Here is a 20,668-nt window from a genome sequence, read left to right as displayed (position 1 = left end):
GCTCTTTTGCAATTCATGCTCGAAAAAAGGGTGAAACGCCTATGTATTCAGTACCAGCGATGGCGAGGCATTACAGAATCTCTGACCAGAGAGTTGTTTATCGTTGCTAGTCTGCGCTTCACCGCGCGAGTTTTCAGTTGCGAGTAGTCAGTTGCGAGTTGGACTCAGTCAGAAGTTGTGTGTGAGGAGTCGGCGGGCGTCGACATGGGTCTCTGGTCAAGGTTCGGGACGAGGTATATTGTTAAATAAGGTAATGAAGCAGCATTGCGCACAACTGATAATGTAATGTATGTTAATTGTAATTAATTTGTTCAAGAAATTCCCTAATAATAATTTTGTTTTCAAAGCAATCGTTTTTAAGAGAAGAATCATTCTAATTGAAACAGTATTTCCTATGCTTTTCCTCCCAGAATCAATTTATCAGATTAATTATTGCACAGGGCCTAAGGTCAGCGATGCTGCCCTATTATTGTGGGTTTAATGATTAATCTTGATTTCTTAATTTTTGTGTCGAGTTTACATTCGGACATTGTTTTTCAATATTTTTGTAGTGAAGGTACAGTTGCTTTTATTTCAGTTTAACGATGTTTTGTGGGAGCTCAACAACATTTGCCTCTATTTCGATTAACATTCAGTTATAGTCATTTACATTATTTGCGGAAAAATTATTGTCATTTATAACATTTGCGGGGAGGTTACACTTGGGCCTATTCACATTAACATTTGTATTGTCTTGTAAAAATTTGTTGGGAGGTTACGTTTAGCACGATGCCCATTTACATTAAATTATTGTCATTTCAAAATTCTGTGGGGAGGTTACACTTGGCGACATCCGGCCAGTATCGTATTTCTTTGTGAATCTTCTAAGAAACAGTCAGGTATCTGCTCTTATATACTTAAATATAATTAGGATTTGGCGCAACGCTTATACTAATTTTGTCAATTTCTTTCACAGATCATCGGCAATTCGTTGCTCTTTGTTGTATTTGTATTTGTTGAATTTTGCATTGTCTTTGTTTCATTTGTGAATAATTGTGATTTGTGTTAAAATGCCGCGAAAAACTATTAATAGTACATCGCGAGGTGTAATGAATGAAATTACCGACTTAAACAACTTCACCGATAGTACTTGTGACACGCAGTGTAGTGATGACAATCCTGCGTTCACTGACAATCAGTGCGTTCCAATCACTAATGATGATTTTTATCTTAATGATGAACAAACGAGCTCAATTGTTAATTAGACGACAATTGATGATGCGGGGCGCTCTATTGTAATGAGCGCTGCCCAGCTTAACACACCCGGTTTGGAAAATTCACATAACGGACAGACGAATTTTTCTAATGAAAATGAACAAGATACTGAAAGTAGGACAGATTTATTTAATTCCGAAATAGTGACTGACAGTGTACATCCGACTGGCAAACCTTTTTGTAAATTACAGAATGACCAAATGGTCACACAAAACGCAACAATTGCAGATACACCATCAAACAGTACAGAGAATAGAGTAGGTAATGTTACCTTGGAACAAATTATGGCAATATTGCTACAACAGGGTAAAAAACAAGACAACAATTCCAAACAACTTAAAGAAGATCTCAAACAAAACTTAATGAAAATAACGAAAATCTCAAACAACAGCTAAATGAAAAATTAGACAACAATTCCAGACAGTTAAATGAAAAATTAGACAACAATTCCAGACAGCTTAGTGAACAGATTAGAGCTGTTGCCGCGCAGTGTCATGATACTAAGGAACAATTACGTGTGGAAATTGAGGCTTGTGCTAGGAGAAGTAGCGAAGAAATTAGGTCTGTTGCTCAGGAATTAAGGGATATGCAAACAGCCACAACAGAAAATCTTAGAGACGAAATAAGTGCAGTCGTTAAACAATGCTCTGAAAAAGCTACACAATTACGTGACCAGTTTAAACTAATGACAGCAGAACTTTCGCGCACAATGGATGCAAAGATAGACGCGAAATTCGACCAACAGAACACTCAAATTGACGAACGTTTTAATCTTCACCTACAAAACAGTGATACGCGTTTCCGCAAATTTATACAGGATCAGAATAAAGTAAAACGACAAGTAATGGAAACAATCACTGCACAGAGACAAGAAGATAAACGTAAAATGTTTGCGAAGGCAAAAACATACGTAGACAACAATATTGCTACAGTATCGGACAAAATTAATACCATCGAACAGTTGAACACCGAATTACGTGATGAAATTTCTGATCTTAAATCAAAAACAGATACACACGCAGCAGATATTCAGACAGTGACAGACAGACTCGAACAATTAGAACTAACACAGGATTCCGATGACATCAAAGCTGACGTTAAAAAATTGAACAAAACCACACATAAATTACAAAAACAGATTAATACTTCTGATGCTAAAACCGATGATCAGGTAAAAATACTGACTGAAAAATATGATGATTTGGCCAGTCGTATTGACGTTATTGAAAGTAATAATGACAACAAATCAGACGATACCTCACCGGTTTCATTTAATCAAACACCTGAATTTCAAAATCTACAACAGACAATCAACGAGATCGACTCATCTAATAACACCTTACATAGAAAATTGTCATGTTTACAGCAAGAAGTAACAGAGATGAAAAATATTTCAGTTAATAACACATCACAGCAGATGCCACTTTGCGAACATTTGTCAGACTCGCGCAGCGTGTATAATTTAGGTAATCTACAGAGAGTACGTGACATAGATTCCGAACAGACACAGACAAATAGGTTCTCTTACAATCATGAACCTGTTCCATCGTACAGAGACGATAATTTTGATTACAAACATTTTCTGTCAGTGAGAAAATTTAAAGTGTTTAAAAATGACAGAACACAGATTCACCCACTGGATTGGATACAACAATTTAGCTTTGCTTTTCCACCGACTTGGCCCGTAACGCATAAACTTGAGTTTATTTGCAGTTTTTTGGAAGGCGAACTGGCAACTTGTATGAGACCAATCGCGAGGCAATGCTATTCAATAGAAGAGTTTCAGAATGCTTTTCTGTCAGCGTATTGAATGAAGATGACACAGCATGGAATTAAGGATCAATTAATTAGTTTGCCAAATTATGAGAACTCAAATTTTCCCAGTGTCACGCAATTTTTTGAACACATGGTCCAACAAAACCAGTACTTAAGTGAACCATATAGTGAATCTGCACTCATTCAATTATGTATTTCTAAATTGCCACGATGATTAAGAGTGTCACTTTTAACGGGTCAGCAAAAAGAAAATATTTCGGCATTCAGGTATCTGTTGCAGCTTTTAGAAGTGCAGCAATCAGATTATTCCTTCGTAAACAAAAATTTTTCATATAACAACCAAGGCCAACAAACTTACAGTAATTACGATCAACCACGCAATTTTAATAGCAAAGCTAATAGACGCTTTAGGGATGACAACCACCAGAACTTTAATAGCAGACAAAATTTTGATTATCAGTATCGCAAAATTATCAGCAGGAAGAACCATATTTTAGTAACAATAGAGGTTTTTCACATCAACAGCAACAAAACCAGCCGGTTAGCATACCTAATCAACAATGCAGTGTGCAAGGTCAGCCAGGCTTTAATGTTTCGCGGTGTGGATGTATAGTCCCTGGTACAACAAATAGTAATGCACGGCAGCAAAGAAACAACTACGTACAGAAAACACAATATTTCAATTCCTATCGCAATGCACTATATAAAAATGACTATTACGACAGATGTAAAGATAACGAGCACAATTTTCAGCGTACATCTAATAACAGTCGGTCTTACCAACAGTAAAATTATCCACAAGAACATATTCTCATGAATGAACCTGACAGTAGGTATCATCCAGAACGTATATGTCTGGAAGAAATAATAGAACAGTCCAAATAGTAGAAATGCCACAACATCCTCCAGAAAATAATAACACGTCAGATAGAATCTGACTAGATACTGTACAGGTCGCATCTTCCAGTAAAACAAGCACTACCTTTGACACGTAGAATGTTGTTCACTAAAATGTTATTACTTTTGACGACATCCGAGACACTCTTTTACAGGAAAGACCAGTTGTTCAGAAAACTATTTCACACCCTGTCATCGAAATTAAAATTGGTTCATCGAAATTTTCAGCAGTAATCGATTCTGGGTCACCTATGTCAGTAATAAATGAAGAAACTTTCAACGAGTGTAACAAAGAGAATACCTATCCTACATTACCATTAGGCAAAACGAAAGTAAAAGGAGCAGTATCGCGTAAAGGAATAGACGTTAAATTACAGACACATTTATCATTTTGGATTGCAGGTCACACATTTCACTCAAATTTTTGAATTATTCCGTTATTGACGACAGACATTATTTTAGGTACGAATTTTCTGGTACAACACGATGCCATTATTGACTTTCAAAATTCCTATTTAATGTTGAAGGATGAAAATGTACAATTGGCTTTAGAATTTCAGCATTCTTTATCTGCGGAAGAACAAACAATTAATCGTACAGAGGTCATTTCTGCATCAGGTAACATAGACTGTAATTCCACATTGTTCACTGATACGTACGTACATAACTATAATACTCCAGACGAAGCTGACTATGATGTAATGCAGATGATTTCTGATAAAGTTAAGCAGAGCTGTGCAAATACACACGACGAACGCACGCAACTACGCAAAATTCTTTTACAGCAGGCTCCAGTTTTTGACAACATTCCTGGTACTATGTCCGGTTTTATGTATGAATTTCAAGTCAAACAGCACGACACATTTAAAGCCAAGCATTATCCCATTCCATATATCCATAGAGAACAGGTCAAGAAAGAATTGCAAGCTATGCTTGACCAAGGAATTATTGAACCGGCAGTTAGTCTGTACATAAACCCGCTACATATTGTCAAGAAAAAGGATGGCTCACTTCGCCTTGTACTTGATTCGCGTCACATTAATGACATTATTATTAATGAAACAGATCGACCACAGACACTAGAAGAACTACTACAGAAATTTCATGGTACGGCTATTTAGTCCACACTAGATTTTAAATCGGGATTTTGGCAAATTCAGCTTCATCCGAATTGCAGAAAGTATACAGTTTTTCTCTGTTTCGGTGACTGTTATCAATTTTGTAACTTACTATTCGGTTTAACTATTTCTTCTGCAGCTTTTATTCGCGGTTTGAACACAATACTTCCGACAGAACTTAAAGACAGAATCACGACGTACGTAGACGACATTCTTATTGCAGAAGCTAACTGGTCTGAACACAATGTGATTTTAGAACGACTGTTGCAAACTTTTCGTGCACAAGGACTCACAGTTAACCTCAGTAAACCGCATTTTGGCAAAACTTCTATAAAATTTCTTGGACATGTAATTTCAGCAGAAGGCATTGCGCCTGATCCGGAAAAACTTCAAGCTCTACGTGATATTACTGTTCCTACAACGAAGAAGCAACTACGCAGTTTTTTGGGTTTAATTAACTTTTTTCGTAAATTTATTCATCGCTCTGCTTTAGACATACCTGGATTATGTCAATTGACAGGTAAAAGCACTATTTGGTCCTGGGATAGGCAAGCACATTCTGAATTTATCAAGCTGAAACATGCTTTGTTGAATGCACTACTTTTATCGCACCCAGATCTTACCAGAAATTTTTCCATTGCCACCGACAGTTCCAACACCGCTTTAGGCGTACATATTTTCCAGGAAATCGAAGAAGATGGCTCTACAATAATGAGGAACATCGCATTTGCAAGTCGCATTTTGTCACCTGCTGAACGAAGTTATTCCGTTACAGAACTGGAAACATTATGTGTTGTATGGACTTTCACGAGATTTCGGCACTTTCTTTATGGAAGACATACCACCGTTTACACAAACCATAGAGCAATACAATTTTTGCTTTCAGCTAAATTTACTCACGACAGATTAAGCAGATGGAAGCTTTATTTGCAGGAATTTAATTTTACAATAGTTCACATTCCCGGCACACAAAATATTGTAGCAGACGCACTATCTCGTTCTCTCAGCAACAATCAGCAAGACATCGCAACCAACTTCTGCAAAGCAAATTTCAGCGTCATGTACATTCAACAAGTTGCTTTTGAAAATTTTATTTCGTCGTCATTACAGGACATAGCAAAAGAGCAAAATAAAGACAACGTGTGAAAGAAATTAAACACCTTTGGCAAGATAAGAATAATGTTACGATTAGAAACCATTACACTGTACGCAATGACATTCTGCTTCGCCGCTCTGATCCTGACATCAACAATTGGTTATTATGCATTCCTGACGAGCTTGTTGGCAAATTAATCTGGTATACTCATTTAACTTACGCACATTACGGAACTAGAAAATGTTTTCTTATACTGAGACAGAACTGTTATTTTGCCAACATGGAGAAACGTATACGACGAGTTTTAGCGTAATGTAAAATCTGGCAGAAAACTAAGTCAGACACAACTTCACACATTCCTCCATTATATCCCATTGTACCTGTTAAATTAAGACATATGCACTGTAGACATTTTTGGTCCGATTCCCAGAACTAATAGAGGTTTTTGCTACATCTTTGTCGCTGTTGAACTCACTTCAAAATTTGTTACCTTCACTCCGTTACGCAAAGCTACCGCTAAAACTGTTTCGAAAGCATTTGTAAAACATTTTCTATTTCATGTAGGGCATGTGTTGAAAGTAATTTCCGATAATGGACCACAGTTTCGATCTGCTATATGGACACGTATGTTACGAGCTAGAAACATTTCTCCGATCTATATATCCAGGTACCATGCTTCTTCGAACCCTTGTGAACGATTAATGAAAGAAATTGGTAAACTGTGTAGAATATACTGCCACAAAAGACATATTGATTGGGACACACACATATTCTCATTCCAAGATGTAATTAATTCCATACCAAATGAATCCACTATGCTATCTCCGTCTGTTATACTGAAAAATGTTGAACCACCAAACAAAATTACAGAATTAGTAAATTTTCCTACATCTCGTCGATTACGACACCACGAAATAATCGACATTGCGCAGAACAACATCAAACGTGCCGCAGAGCGCCGGAGAAGACAGCAAAAACAGGTTTGTACACCCCGTGACTTTCACATTGGACAGAAAATATTAGTACGTACACACTATTAATCCAACAATGGAAAAGGTAGGTGCAGTAAATTTGAACTTCTGTACACAGGTCCATATCGAATTCGCAGCATTCCTCACCTAAATGTTGTACACGTCGAAACTTTGAGAACCAGAAAATCCAAAGGCAACCACCGTTGGTCAAACATCAAACCTTTTATTGAATGAAGACACTTTATGATTTAACATGCTATAATGCCATTTTGCTAATTTTATGATCACTCATCCAATTATATTCACATGACTAATTACTGATGATTATCGTATTTTTTCTTGGCAAGTGCCCGGCAAGGTAAGGTTAGCAGGTCGCTCTTCTTGTCGTTACACATCAGACCATGCATGTTTTTCCAGATGAATTTACACATTTTATGACTATTTCTGCAATTATATTCACATGATTACTTACTGATGACTGTCGTATTTTTTCTTGGCAAGTGCCCGGCAAGGTAAGGTTAGCAGGTCGCTTTTCTCGTCGTTACACATTAGACAGTGCACATTTTCCAGATAAAATTACGTATGTTACGAATAATTATGCAATTCTATCTAGTGATGTATTAATTTTATCAAATTTTTTCTCTATTAAAGTCTTCAATTCTCGCCTCTATTAACTACACAACATACAAGCTGAACACAACGAACGTCACATTTTTTGTCTTTCTTAGGTATATACGATTGTTTCATCTTTTGTTTGTATGCACTATGAAATAGTTAAGATATAGCAAACACCAGTTGACTTTGACATTTTGCCTTATGATATCTCAACATCGTGACTACTTTACTGTTACATTGTGATACACTGAGTACATTTTTGCCTCTGAACACTATATAAGTTTTTCACATATTACGTTTTTGTCATGTTATGCGGTATGCTTAATTATGTTACCATAAATCAGTCATTATTTAGTGAGTATATGATGTAAATGCAAGATATTAATCTTTGTTCATCAATTTCAGAAAGAAATGATGCGTGAAAAAAATAAATTAAACAAAATGGGAATTTCACCTTCGGAATGAACGAAAGAGAATGCAATACTTCGTGATGAAGAGTAAATGGATCAGAATTAGCAAGCATTAACAAGAATATACTATACACATCGTAGAATAGCAGTCTTAACTATTTTTTTCTTTCAGAATACGAGGCGATTGATGCAGGCTGTCAGACAGAACTACACATCTTAGTTTTAGTGATGGAATATACTAGAGATAAGGGATAGTATGTATGGAAGTGAAACATGGACGATAACTAGTTTGGACAAGAAGAGAATAGAAGCTTTCGAAATGTGGTGCTACAGAAGAATGCTGAAGATAAGGTGGGTAGAGCACGTAACTAATGAGGAGGTATTGAATAGGATTGGGAAGAAGAGTAGTTTGTGGCACAACTTGACTAGAAGAAGGGATCGGTTGGTAGGACATGTTTTGAGGCATCAAGGGATTACAAATTTAGCATTGGAGGGCAGCGTGGAGGGTAAAAATCGTAGAGGGAGACCAAGAGATCAATACACTAAGCAGATTCAGAAGGATGTAGGTTGCAGTAGGTACTAGGAGATGAAGAAGCTTGCACAGGAAGTGTAGCATGGAGAGCTGCATCAAACCAGTCTCAGGACTGAAGACCACAACAACAACAAGGGATAGTTGTATAATGAGTAATGAAGTGATTTTTTGCAGATGATAATGAATGCTGATGAATAATGATGAAGAATATGCTACTATGGATAATGAAGTTTTTCTTTACATTTGATGATAATAATGGAGCTATGATAATATAGATAATGAAGTGATGGATAATGAAGTTTTTCTTTACAGATGAGGATAATGTGGAAGTTATGTATTCATGCTATGTAGTTATTTAAGTATTTGTTGCAGTTCGTTTTGACAGCAGGTGTTATATTGCATAGTATAATGACTGAAGGTTTTGGAAAGGACAGCTATGGAACACATTTTTATACACATTTCACTACCTGTTAATTCGAAGTTCACTACTTTTCAGCATGAAATGCGTTTCTTCTTCCAGCTTAATAATCCATTTTTTTATATATTTTTGCAGGAGAAATCATTTATGAAATTAATGTGCTATAAGCAGTTGTTCATTAAATCCATGTCATTTATGAATGTGATTACATATACTCTACTTGTTTCATAACCTTGCTACAGCTGACTCATGACGAATGATGTTACACATTTTCATTTAATGGAACAACCCAGAAGCAAATTTTTTCTTTTTCTCTTCTTGCTTTCCCCTATAAATACCCAAAGCAATGCATTGCTAACAAAAAATGTATTACCAGTCCCAAATAATGATACCAGTTTAAGAGAGTTCTGAGTAATACCGATTAGCTATGAATAGTATGTCACTTGAATAATGAATGCATAAATACTATGCGCATAATTTCATTACTGTATTGAGATGACCAATGGTTAATTAATAATGCTTTGTAACTGGGAAATGAATGCTACTGATTACTGTATTGAGATGACCAATGATTAATTAATAATGCTTTATAACTGGGAAATGAATGCTACTAATTACTGTATTGAGATGATCAATGATTAATTAATAATGCTCTGTAACTGGAAAATGAATGCTACTGATTACTGTATTGAGATGACCAATGATTAATTAATAATGCTTTGTAACTGGGAAATGAATGCTACTGATTACTGTATTGAGATGACCAATGATTAACTAATAATGCTTTGTAACTGGGAAATGAACTGTATTGAGATGATGCTTTGTAACTGGGAAATGAATGCTACTGATTACTATATTGAGATGACCAATGATTAATTAATAATGCTTTGTAACTAGGAAATGAATGCTACTGATTACTGTATTGGGATGACCATTGATTAATTAATAATGCTTTGTAACTGATTGAGATGACCAATGATTGATTAATAATGCTTTGTAACTGGGAAATGAATGCTACTGATTACTGTATTGGGATGACCAATGATTAATTATCAACATTATTCTGTAATACTATGTTATTGACTACCTCCTGTTTTAAGTAATGACTTCTGATGATTTGTAATTAGAGAATGAGTGCCAATGTTCTCTGTAAAACAATTAATGAACATTTTTCTGTAATGCTACATACATGGTACAGAAATGTTCAATGACTGGGCTATGAATGCCGCAAACTACTAATGTAATTCCCAATGAAGACTAGTATGTGACTTAATGTCCTTCACCTTCTGACCTAACTACCCTGAATTACTGCAATATCCATTTGTCCTGTATATCCTCTTGATCATGGAGCACTATATTTGGGTTTTGCACTAATTCTACGTTGGTGTGCCTTGTAAGAGCGTGGTGTTGACACTACATGCTGTCCACCACCATGAGCAATGGAAATGTTATTATGGTCCCATTGTTTGGTGTATCTGATGTACTGCCAAAATGATAACATGGAATATTACTACGACATTTCAGTGTCCTGGCTACGCTGATAAACACTTCTGGGAAAAGAACTTCAGATTGTCTCACTTGATGTTGTTCTTCTGTGGAAAGATATGGACTTTCAGTGCAGCTGCGTGCAACCTAAAGTGCTACAACAATGATGCAATCCTTCCCTTTCCTATCCTAATTCTTGTAACATAGTGAAAATCATTTTTTTGCTAACATCATTTGTATTCATGGCCTACACATTTTTTCGATATATTCTGAACTACAGTGCGTGTGCACTTTTATCATTTTTCTAACATGATTTCTACTTATTGTATATACATTTTGTGATTTGGTGATATATTCTGAACTACAGTGCATGTCCACTTATGTCACTTGTCAACATGATTTTTTGCCATTATGTTTATTTGTTGTGACAATGCTAAAGAGTTTTTCAGTGGGAGTGCACTTATGTCATTTGTTAATATGTTTTGTACTCACATTTTGTTATTGTCTAATATGTTTTGTACTCGGTGCATGTGCACCACATTTACTTCATGTTCTACATCTGTATAAATGCTGTAATTGTAAAGTTAATTAATTATGAAAAAATTTGTTGCTCATGGCAAGTCCAAATGACTCACCATCGCTGCCAAATTTTTGCCCCCCCAGTGGAAGGTTATAAACGCGTATCTATTCAGTACCGGCGATGGCGAGGCATGACAGAATCTCTGACCAGAGAGTTGTTTATCGTTGCTAGTCTGCGCTAGACCGCACGAGTGTTCAGTTGCGAGTAGTCAGTTGCGAGTTGGACTCAGTCGGAAGTTGTGTGTGAGGAGTCGGCGGGCGTCGACATGGGTCTCTGGTCAAAGTTCGGGATGAGGTATATTGTTAAATAAGGTAATGAAGCAGCATTGCGCACAACTGATAATGTAATGTATGTTAATTGTAATTAATTTGTTCAAGAAATTCCCCAATAATAATTTTGTTTTCAAAGCAATCGTTTTTAAGAGAAGAATCATTCTAATTGAAACAGTATTTCCTATGCTTTTCCTCCCAGAATCAATTTATCAGATTAATTATTGCACAGGGCCTAAGGTCAGCGATGCTGCCCTATTATTGTGGGTTTAATGATTAATCTTGATTTCTTAATTTTTGTGTCGAGTTTACATTCGGACATTGTTTTTCAATACTTTTGTAGCGAAGGTACAGTTGCTTTTATTTCAATTTAACGATGTTTTGTGGGAGCTTAACAACATTTGCCTCTATTTCGATTAACATTAAATTATAGTCATTTACATTATTTGCGGAAAAATTATTGTCATTTATAACATTTGCGGGGAGGTTACACTTGGGCCTATTCACATTAACATTTGTATTGTCTTGTAAAAATTTGTTGGGAGGTTACGTTTAGCACGATGCCCATTTACATTAAATTATTGTCATTTCGAAATTCTGTGGGGAGGTTACAAGGGATATCAAATTGAGTGCTCTGCTGTGATGGAACAATCTTACTGTATCATCTAGAAACACAATATTTCGTGTAAAAGTTTTAAACTTATCATTTTAGGAAAGGATGAAGTATTTTTCGTTCAAGCGTTTGTACAAACTAGAGGTGACGTTTTTTCCCGTATAGGATTTTGTATTTTACACATTTTACGTTTGTTATTTGTAACCTAGAAGTCCATAATCTGAGGAAACACTTAGGAAAACTTGGATATTCCAACGGACACCATCTTTGAACATTTTGTGTTTTTGTTACTCACGTCATCCATTTTACCAGTATTATTGCAAACTTTGTCAATCCCAGTAGTGTTAACTGTGCGAAATGTCACCGGGTTAAGTGCTTTATAATCTTGTTAGATACAAATATCACTCTGCAGGGTTTCCTGAATACGAAAATTTAGTAAACACTACTAAGGTCCTTAGTACTGAACACACTTAATATTTATTTTGTCTTTCTGTTTTATCCACTGTTATGATCACCTTGGAGTTGTGTTCTTGAGCTGATAGAGAGATCAGTATTCTGAAGCTGTCTAGTTTTTCTTGATGACAACTTCGCCTCATGTAGTAATTTCTAACTATTCAAAACTTCTGTTTCACTTGAAAATTGGTTAGTTGACAAGAGAGGTCTAACCGCCTTACAGTTTTTGCAGACTCTCATTTTCTGGTTAATAACACGTATAAAATTACTGTTTATTTCATTAACACATACCGAACGTCTGTTTTCCTGATGGATATCACTCAATATTTTTCACAGTTCAACTATGAACATCGAAAAGAGCTTAGTGTTTGATATTAATCATACATGAAAATCATATGCCTTGGTTCTCAAACACTATCAAGTAGTAGAGCACATTGTTGACACAATTAGGAAATTCCTACATTAGTACTTGAAATATAGTTCCTTGACAGTTAGCAATCTTCTTCAGAAATGATAAAAATAAGAAATATGTTTTCCAAATATATCACATAGTATGATGGATTTTATTTGAATTTGTATGAAGATACTGAAACAGAAACTTTATCAAGACTGAGAATATTTCGACGACTAAGAACTTTAATTGCTGGTGCTGACAGTCACTCACACAAAAATGGGAAAAAACATAGTCAAACAATGAAGCTAAGACTATATATACAATGCACTGCTGAAGTATAAGGAGGATACATTGATCGCCTACAAAGAGGTCATTAGTTACACAGCACCATCCAATTGTAGAACTATAGGTAAATCATGTGGACTAGATTGGTTATGGAACCATACTCCTGTTTCCTAAAATGATTTTAGGGTAACCATACAAACCTTAAGCCACAACTTGTAGAGTGCAACTTGTATTATGTGCCTCATGGATCGATGTGCCTTGTATCAATCACTATGATATCTCCCTCCACTCCATAATGTATCCTTGATGTTTGCCATAAAGAAAAAAAGAACAACTAGATCAGGAAATTTTCTTTATTTTTAATGCAGATACCTGTCTGAACACTGCTCTTTGATCGTATTTAGATATGTGAGATAAATTGTGACATGCATAAAAGAAACTTCCTGACAGATTAAAAGATTTTGGAATTTCAATATTTTCAACAAAAAATACTTAATAAAAAGATTCTTAGAAATGAATAAACCTGCATATAAGTGCCAGAATTTGCTGGCAATATTAAAGTCATGTCAGATTCTCTTCCCATAAAGTTATCATTTCACTTTTTATTAGTATTTGGCTACCATTATAGTGTGATGCAGGCTGCCATTTAGTACTACATGTTTTACAACATATTTAATTTATTACAGCCTCTCAACTGATTATGAAAGAGGAAGGAAGTGGACTATGGCCTCTTAAAATAATTCGTTTATTTCCCAGGAATGAGCAGTCAGATAACCCAGTGATATGTACGTAGAAGAATAGTACTTACACATATAAAATATAATTTAGAATTGTTTACAAAACTGTTAAATATCTTAAATCAACATTTGCATTGTGTAATCGTTGATACTGCAACAGACATTATGTTTTAGTTCCTGTCTTTTTCAGTTTTGACATACTAAATTCTATAGCATGCTATGGAAAATTGCTGGGAGATTGATCCTGTCATTACTTTAGTGAACAACAAAAATAATTTTTTAGTAGAAGGCTATCACAAACAGCACATAACACAAGACAGGTAAAAAAGATAAAAAGATACCTATGAAAATCAATTTTTGTTACAACTTTTTATTTCAGCCTCAGAGCTGGTTGCCTGTTTGATTCACTCATTAGTAATTCTGCTTTTCTTGAAATATCCAAATAATCATAAGGACAAGTTCAATGTTTGCTGAGGTGGATATTCTATAATCAATAGTCTGTATTCCTTACAAGATATTAATCTTCATATTTCTCACATATTTCCTGCAAAAATGTCTGACTGTACCGTTCCAAAACAAACACTCTACTTCCATTAGTACATGTTTCACATCATTCTTATTACAGTGTGCATGAAGAAAAATATTACACATTAATACATGCCTTTTATGTATAAGAGTTTAAATCAAACTTGTATTGGAGCACAGCTATCAGAATTTATTTGTTGTTAGTGTATTATGGAATTCATAATATTCAGAGATAAGCTGTAGTTACTGTCTCATCAACAATAATTTTGTAGAAGATCTGATATCGTTGGAGCTCTTACTTCACTGTAAATTATGTTGTCCTGTACTTCTGTAGCTACTCTTAAACTGTCACTGTAAAAAATACTAAATTATAAAGGTAAACCCAAAAATATTCAGATGTTTTGAGGTAGTGAACGAATCAGTTGCTTGCATGTTTGTCATTAAATAAGAAAAACAATTTCTGATGTGTGTCATGCACATAACACCACAAGTAACAGCCTTTTTTCTGTCTGTTTTGTTGCCAGATGAAGACTATATATTAAAATGGTATCATGGGTTTGTGCTGATATTTTTGATGCATACCCTTCCACCGCTCCATGATGCAATCTATTGTTGTTTATATTTAACCTTACCTGATTTTCACATATATCACATTCCAGAACAACTTGCACATAAGGTCAGTTCCAGATTTTGAGAATATGTCAGTAAACACTTCAATTCAGCACATCAGCACTGATTATACAGCTATCCTGAACATATTCTAACGGCATACCTGTAAGATTTTTGTTACGTGGAGCATGGTGAGTATTTCAAAGGTATCCTTTAACACTACACTAATATATCTGACATACGGTTTAAGAAGTACATTTGTTAAAATGCTCGTGAAAAAAGTTAAAAATTCCTGCTTATTATGTTACAGAAGACACTCTACAAATACACAGTCTAAAAGCTCACAAAAAGTTTTTTACTGGTTTAATACATTGTTCATACAAAAATTTTAACTTTACTGTTTCTACAAATTGCAATACTTATATTAATACAATTAATAATTTTACATATTAAAACGTTTTGCCATAATTATCAGCTGCTTATAAATCCAACAGCTATAGCTCAGTTTAACAACTGGTAAATTATAAATTATCTCAGAGACAGTAAAATTTTATTGTACAAGGAGACATGTATGACTTTGGTCTTCTTGCTCTATAGTTCTCATAAGCTGTATCTCACACCTTACACCAGCACCAATAACACTTTTTGCTTTCTTCTTTACAGCTGCTATTTATCATTCTGACGCTACTGTATTCTTGCAGCCTCTCAGTAAAAGATTTTATTCTGTATGACATGTAACGTTAGATGTGTTTCCTGTATTGGTTTCTCATATTTATGTTTCACAGAAGTCTGAAATTTTAAAAGTCTCAACTATACACTTAGATTATCTCTTCACAGTTTTTCTTGCTCAGTGCACACCACAAAAGTCAATTTTTGGCTTTGACCAAAAGTATATAGTGTCAGTGAAAACACGCACTAAAACTGTATGTTCTTCTCGACTAGAGGAAAAGTTTCCGAGATTCAATGCTCAGGAAATATTACATCTTGTGGGTATGAATGTACCACTCTGTTTGAGATTTCCAACATTGCTTTAGAAAGAGCTCGCTCAATAGATGGCTTTAACTCATTCACAAAAGCTCCAAAATTAGCATTGATGGCATTATTGACAGCTTCACCTGGAAAAAATACAGAACAGATGTACATTTTGTAAAGTTATATTATTGTCATAATTTCAGAATACAAAACTCTGAAGCATAACAGTAGCATAGCTATCGAAATTCTGGTTCACTTTCAGGTGAAGACATATGAGCTGTATACTGTATGTCTACTTACTGTACCTGTGATATCACAAGCCATGCCCCCTTTCTATGATGTCAGCATACTCTCCCTCTCCTAAGCCACTATTTGAACCATCTACACCTATGCTCTGCAAACTACTGTAATATTCATAGCAAAGGGTACCTCCAAAAATGTTCAAATGTGTGTGAAATGTTATGGGATTTAACTGCTAAGGCCATCAGTCCCTTAGCTTACACACTACTTAAACTAAATTATCCTAAGGACAAACACAGACACCCATGCCCTAGGGAGAACTCGAACCTCCGCCGGGACCAGCCGCCCAGTCCATGACTGCAGCGCCTTAGAACGCTCGGCTAATCCTGTGCAGCTAAAGGCTACCTCCCACTGCACCATTTACTAAGGATTTTCTGATTCCATTTAGGTGTAGAGTGCAGGCAGACTGATTGCTTAGATGTCTCTGTGCATGCTGTAATTAACATAACGTTTTCCATACAGTTCCCATGGGAGCAATACATTATGGGGCTGTAGTACATTCCTACAGTCATCACTTTAAATTTTTTCCAGAAACTTTGTCACTAGGCTTTCTCAGGACTGTATACATCCACTTTCAAGTGTCCACCAGTTCAGTTTATTCAGCATCTCTATAACAATCCCCCACACATCAAACAAGCCTAACCATTTGTGCTACCCTTCCCTGCATATGTTCAATGTCTGTAGTTAGTCCTATTTGATATGGGTCCACACACTAGAGCAGTGTTTTGGGATGGGTTACATCAGTGATTTCGAAGGAATCTCCTTTGTAGAGTGATCGCATTTCCCCAGCATTCTACCAATAAACTGGAATCTACACTGAGCTTACGTGAACATTTCATTTCATATGCCTACAAAGTGTTACACCCATGTATTTGCAGCAGTTGATATATTCCAACTGTAACTGGTGAAACTTACAGATTTACAATATTATTTCTACACTGTACTTATTTATCAGAAATACATAAAGGTATTGAGAACACCGATGTAACTTGTAGTATTTCTATGCCTGCTCTCTTTATGAAAAATGTACAAGCATACACAATGAATGTGGTATTCAAATATCTGTCAAAAGTATGTAAAGATATTGATGATATTTGTGTAGCTGACAGGATTTCCATGCCTGAAATGTCTGTCAAAATACACATGGGACAACTAAGCAAACTTACACATTAAGTTGCTCTGGACAACATGCAAACTTTAATCCTTGTACCATACTTGGTGTGAGGCACAGTGCAGCCCTAGATTGAATATTTCCACATCTATATTGAATGTATTACTGTTCTACAGAAAAGACACATATTAGGTAAAATAAATGTCATTTACTGGAGGAGTGCAATTATTGTGTAACTTACAAGTAACGTACACTTGACGTCAGAAACATGACTATCATCTCTCAAATTAAATGCCAAAATTGTATTTCCATGCCTCAGGTGTCTGTATTATTGTCATATAATAGTACAAAACACGTTGGGCTAAAATGACATGCTAAGTGGGCAATGAACTAGTAATTGCTACTTCCTCTTAGGCTTAGGTCTAAATGAGGCTGTTACCAGTACTTCAAAAATGAATCTCATCAAGCACCATTTTACAGGGTAGTAAGATAATGCAACAGGAAAAATTTAATTGCCATTATTGACAGACTGATATTACTTTTGATTTTGGACCTATCTGTGGATATGTTCCACTAACATGTTTATCCACAAGCATCACATTTTCTGACACTTTAACACAACCACCCACACCAAAAGCAGTGTGCTTCAATGAGATCTTTAATGTATTGCTATTTCTGTGATAAGCCACTATTTGAACCATCTACACCTACGCTCTGCAAACTACTGTAATATTCATAGCAAAGGGTACCTCCAAAAATGTTCAAATGTGTGTGAAATGTTATGGGATTTAACTGCTAAGGCCATCAGTCCCTAAGCTTACACACTACTTAAACCAAATTATCCTAAGGACAAACACAGACACCCATGCCCTAGGGAGAACTCGAACCTCCGCCGGGACCAGCCGCCCAGTCCATGACCGCAGCACCTTAGAACGCTCGGCTAATCCTGTGCAGCTAAAGGCTACCTCCCACTGCACCATTTACTAAGGATTTTCTGATTCCATTTAGGTGTAGAGTGCAGGCAGACTGATTGCTTAGATGTCTCTGTGCATGCTGTAATTAACATAACGTTTTCCATACAGTTCCCATGGGAGCAATACATTATGGGGCTGTAGTACATTCCTACAGTCATCACTTTAAATTTTTTCCAGAAACTTTGTCACTAGGCTTTCTCAGGACTGTATACATCCACTTTCAAGTGTCCACCAGTTCAGTTTATTCAGCATCTCTATAACAATCCCCCACACATCAAACAAGCCTAACCATTTGTGCTACCCTTCCCTGCATATGTTCAATGTCTGTAGTTAGTCCTATTTGATATGGATCCACACACTAGAGCAGTGTTTTGGGATGGGTTACATCAGTGATTTGGAAGGAATCTCCTTTGTAGAGTGATCGCATTTCCCCAGCATTCTACCAATAAACTGGAATCTACACTGAGCTTACGTGAACATTTCATTTCATATGCCTACAAAGTGTTACACCCATGTATTTGCAGCAGTTGATATATTCCAACTGTAACTGGTGAAACTTACAGATTTACAATATTATTTCTACACTGTACTTATTTATCAGAAATACGTAAAGGTATTGAGAACACCGATGTAACTTGTAGTATTTCTATGCCTGCTCTCTTTATGAAAAATATACAAGCATACACAATGAATGTGGTATTCAAATATCTGTCAAAAGTATGTAAAGATATTGATGATATTTGTGTAGCTGACAGGATTTCCATGCCTGAAATGTCTGTCAAAATACACATGGGACAACTAAGCAAACTTACACATTAAGTTGCTCTGGACAACATGCAAACTTTAATCCTTGTACCATACTTGGTGTGAGGCACAGTGCAGCCCTAGATTGAATATTTCCACATCTATATTGAATGTATTACTGTTCTACAGAAAAGACACATATTAGGTAAAATAAATGTCATTTACTGGAGGAGTGCAATTATTGTGTAACTTACAAGTAACGTACACTTGACATCAGAAACATGACTATCATCTCTCAAATTAAATGCCAAAATTGTATTTCCATGCCTCAGGTGTCTGTATTATTGTCATATAATAGTACAAAACACGTTGGGCTAAAATGACATGCTAAGTGGGCAATGAACTAGTAATTGCTACTTCCTCTTAGGCTTAGGTCTAAATGAGGCTGTTACCAGTACTTCAAAAATGAATCTCATCAAGCACCATTTTACAGGGTAGTAAGATAATGCAACAGGAAAAATTTAATTGCCATTATTGACAGACTGATATTACTTTTGATTTTGGACCTATCTGTGGATATGTTCCACTAACATGTTTATCCACAAGCATCACATTTTCTGACACTTTAACACAACCAACCACACCAAAAGCAGTGTGCTTCAATGAGATCTTTAATCTATTGCTATTTCTGTGATAAGTGAGTATAACCCGAAAAGCTTCAAATGTGATGGGTAAACACTACTTGATCAGAGACTTGATAAACATTGCTCAGTCAAAGACAATGATGGACAAGGTTTAATACAGAACTCTGGAAGCATAACAATCCTTGTTCCTTTCCTATGTGAATGTGGATTAAATTCAGATGTTAAAGCTATTGTTCACTAAGCTCTATTTTACCAAAGAGCCATGTAGTTTCCACTATGTGACAGCATAAGTGAGTTCTCATCAGGTACACCTTAACATGTAAGTTGGATCTGTAGTGCCATGTGTGTTTCGTAATATTATACAACAAATCTTAGATATATTGACAAATGGTACAGACAATTTTTGGTCTCTTTGAAGTGTTGTGCAATGATCGAACTTTGCTCATTTCCAAGTGCAGCTTATCATGGAAGTCTGATCATTAGTACTGTCAATACATGAGCTATGTGTATTTACTTTCACTGTTGTAGGACACTTAAATCACAACAGTACTGTTACATATCTTTTGTACTGTTATAGAAGAACTCTTTGTATGATTTAATAACTACTACATGGCATTTTATTTTCGTGCAAAGATCGAATTTTCGTTCATAATAATGTCTTTGACCAAGCCTTGTTTACATATCGTATTTGGTGCATTTAAATATTATATTGCATAATACGAAAACATGCAGTTTATGTGATAACATGCATTAAACATTTCATTTAAGTACACAATTTTTAGTATTATGTGTTGTGATACAGTGTTGGAAAACGTGATGCCGATGGATAAACATGGTGGTGGAATGTGTCCACTGGTATGTCCTAGATCAAAAGTAATAAAGAAAG

The 20,668-nt window shown here is 35.6% G+C and overlaps 1 protein-coding gene across 1 annotated transcript in view; it reads right to left on the bottom strand.

Moving 5' to 3' along the window:
• Positions 1 to 13,501: 13,501 nt before the first annotated feature.
• The window catches only part of LOC126457270 (protein takeout), a 71,060-nt gene continuing 63,893 nt past the window's right edge, over positions 13,502 to 20,668 (bottom strand). The window contains exon 6 of the mRNA XM_050093434.1: positions 13,502 to 16,152. Within this exon, the coding sequence (XP_049949391.1) occupies positions 15,998 to 16,152 (155 nt within the window). The 3' untranslated portion in view covers positions 13,502 to 15,997. The remainder of the gene's footprint in view (positions 16,153 to 20,668) is intronic.

Source organism: Schistocerca serialis, chromosome 2 (genome assembly GCF_023864345.2).
Source record: "Schistocerca serialis cubense isolate TAMUIC-IGC-003099 chromosome 2, iqSchSeri2.2, whole genome shotgun sequence".
Taxonomy (NCBI): Eukaryota; Metazoa; Arthropoda; class Insecta; order Orthoptera; family Acrididae; genus Schistocerca; species Schistocerca serialis.
The sequence above is the reverse complement of the archived record's forward strand: the minus strand, read 5'-3'. Positions and strand labels throughout refer to the sequence as shown.